General features: G+C 39.2%; 1 protein-coding gene across 1 annotated transcript; it reads right to left on the bottom strand.

Annotated features, from left to right (window-relative positions):
* Positions 1-146: 146 nt before the first annotated feature.
* LOC109953863 (acyl-CoA synthetase family member 2, mitochondrial-like) lies at positions 147-2,467 on the bottom strand. Its single transcript, XM_020589314.1, has 3 exons — positions 2,052-2,467; positions 1,012-1,207; positions 147-467 (listed from the first exon to the last, which is right to left on the bottom strand). The coding sequence occupies exons 1-3, from the start codon at positions 2,171-2,173 to the stop codon at positions 258-260; spliced, it is 528 nt and encodes a 175-aa protein (XP_020444970.1). The 5' UTR covers positions 2,174-2,467; the 3' UTR covers positions 147-257.
* Positions 2,468-2,977: the final 510 nt, after the last annotated feature.

Below are 2,977 nucleotides of genomic sequence, written 5' to 3'. Positions count from 1 at the left end.
ATTTATACATTTTTGACAATCTCACCATAAACAGAAACATTTTCAGCTTCATAAACACAAATGTTAAGGCAGAAGTGTTGCACTGAAGTGCATACAGATTTACAGGTGATCATAATGTTGTGTCTGATCGGTGTAATGGTTCTGTTACAGAAAAACGTCTCCACACCTCTGGGAGGGTTCAAAGTCCTACACACTTTACAGCAAAATGTTTACAGCAGGATGTTAACATAGGACAGGGGCATTATTTATCCAGCAATCTAGCTGAAAGATTGGACTGAACTGAATAGGCTACAATGCTGTAAATGCCATTTTAATGTGTACACAGCTTCCAAGCTGACCAGTATAATTCCAGCCTTGGCTGTAGCAAACTGGAAAAGTATCCATTCATATATGTTGGGTGCCCATACTCCCAGTCGGTCGCCTTGCTTCAGGCCCAGAGCAAGAAGACCTGCAGCCACCTTGTCTACCTGCACCAGAATAAAGATCACAAAAATATTAGACAGTTCTCCACCAAGTGCAGAGTGTAAATTATTAATGATATTCTACAGCCCATAATGTGCCTGGCAGATGTGGCTGAGACTCTGTTTAATTTCCTTTTCCAATGCCCAAATTAGTGCTAGAGAGAATTCTTCCTACTTATTTCATCTGAAAACTGGAACAAAACAGCCAAAAGTCATATCATCAAACTACGTTTGATAGGAAATGCCACACTAATAGCTTTAACAAGATTCACTTTGTGTCACAGGACTACCACATTTCTTGCTGTATCAAAAGGTCATTAACCTACAAAATTAACACTGAAAGAAAGTGTACAAACCCTTTTAACATACGTAGCTGTGTTCTGACAAGCTGAGCTCACTAATTATTGTACGGGTAAATAACCGGACAGGTTTGCTATACACTGTATTGCATTTCAGTTATTCCTGTAATTATTTAGTTTCTGCTGGGCTGGAGGGGCAGTCAATCCAAAAAACAAATCAACTGAAGAGCAAAGTAAAGTCTGAGACGTACATCTTCCTGAAACTGTGCAAAGGTTTTCCGAACTCCCTCCTCTGGGCAGACCACAGCTTCACGGTCAGGCCAGAGCTTGACTGTGGTTTCCAGGCTCTGACCCACAGTCATGGGGAGCAGAGAGAAGGAGGAGGTGCCATGGACGTAGCTGGTGGTCAGAGAGGGTTTTAGAGGAGCACTGTCCACATGAAGTGACCTGGCAATGAGAACAAAGTTCAGAAAGAAAAAAAAAGAACAAGGTCAAATGTAGCACATACACCATGATCAGAGCATTTTAACAAGCTGCAGATTTAAAGATAATGAAGAAAATGACCATTCATAATATAATATTCCTCTACGCTCCTGAATATTGAGGCTGTTCGATCCTTGTATAGGCCTAAAAAAACAGAGAAAAACTAGTACCATGCCAATAAAATCAGGCGTAGTATCAGTCTTAACGCCAAGAAAAATCAAAGCAAGCAACTTTTTAAAGCAAGGGTTATGACCAGGGATTATTAACTGTCCCACACATACTGTACATGGTCTCTATGGAAAACCACTGCAAAGGTCTTGGTTTTGGAAGCCATTAACGTTACACATGTGACGAGGAGAATTTATTTTCAGAAAATGCTTAATCATTGTTAGAGACAAACAGAACAAATATGGTGCAGTAAATGTCAGTAACCCAGTAAACAGCACATGAGAACAACAAGCATTCACAGTCATTCTGTAGGTGGCTAAGGTCTTAGAGAATCGTTGTTTAATTTGACTATCTCTGGTCAAAAAGAAGAGGAACCCAGTGAGACACTGACTCTGTGGCTGTAATACAAGTGTTAAAATAAACTGTGATCAATCAACAAATGTTGTGTAGATGTAGGCACTTCCAGGTTAGGCAATGTCAGATCTTTGTACAAGATGATACTGATAAATTTTCAAATCATTTAATGTCTCGCAAAGATCATTGTTACTTGATTTATTTATATTTATTGTAAGGAATTACAGACTTCAGTGGGACACAAATCACCATTATTGACCACTGAATTTGAGGAGCACAGACTTACCGGCACCACTGGAACAAGTTTGTGTTGCATGATCTCCAGGTCTGCCTGTGTTTGGATCCATCCACAGATCTGAGACTGCGAGCACAGGACCTTAGCAGTGGGGAACAAATCAGTGCCGCCATAGATATCACACAGTCTGTCTGTCTCGACTTTAACTAAAATCAGTCTTGAATATATCTGGTTAGAAGATACTGAGCCTTAACAAGCACAGAGCAAATACATGTGGTGGTTCTTATTTGCCTATTTATACTTTGCCTGGATTTCATCATTACATGTGTAATATTTAACTTCCAAGAGAGGAAGAAGATTCTTTTAACTTTGGCCATTTTAAGTGCCTTTCATCAGATTTTAAGATAATTAATTTTAAAGTTGCTCTTTCACACACATAATCTCAGTAACACACAACACAAACTGTACTTGTGGTGACAGGGATGTTTTGTTAACTGCCACCATATGTGAATAAATTTTTTTTGTGCACAGGTGTCATTTCTTTACTTTCATTGCGACGCACAAGTAGCTAGAGAAATTTAAATGCAGCAATACTACATCTGAAAGTTTTTCAGATAGAAACTGGTTCTTTTTTATACTTTAAGAAAGGTGCATGCACCTCTCCTAAACAAACTTCTTTGCATCACGTGTGTAAGCCAAGGAGTGAAACTAATAGAGTAAAAAGATTAGAGCTGTCGCACTGATTTAATGCTCCACAAAACTAGTTCTATTCAGGTCAAGCTACTACGCCAATGAGTCTTTATCAGGTATCTACAGCTTGGACTCTGACCTGACATAAAAATAATCTCTTTCAAATTGATTTCAGGTGCGACACCACACCTAGACCAATCAGCACAAAAACAGCATGACCCAAATTTTCTCACACACAACAAATTAACTCATCACACCAGAGACGTTATAGGGTGCTGATGAAGCAG

Source organism: Monopterus albus, unplaced genomic scaffold (genome assembly GCF_001952655.1).
Source record: "Monopterus albus unplaced genomic scaffold, M_albus_1.0 scaffold1696.1, whole genome shotgun sequence".
In the NCBI taxonomy this organism is placed as follows: Eukaryota; Metazoa; Chordata; class Actinopteri; order Synbranchiformes; family Synbranchidae; genus Monopterus; species Monopterus albus.
This window is presented reverse-complemented; position numbering and strand designations above follow the sequence as displayed.

Bases quoted from the DNA above. Each gene is read 5' to 3' on its own strand.
- LOC109953863 (XM_020589314.1), bottom strand. From the start codon at position 2,173: ATGGCGGCACTGATTTGTTCCCCACTGCTAAGGTCCTGTGCTCGCAGT. The intron at 1,208-2,051 runs GTAAGTCTGTGC...TCTCATTGCCAG, and splicing joins AACTTGTTCCAGTGGTGCCG to GTCACTTCATGTGGACAGTG. The intron at 468-1,011 runs GTACGTCTCAGA...ATTCTGGTGCAG, and splicing joins TTGCACAGTTTCAGGAAGAT to GTAGACAAGGTGGCTGCAGG.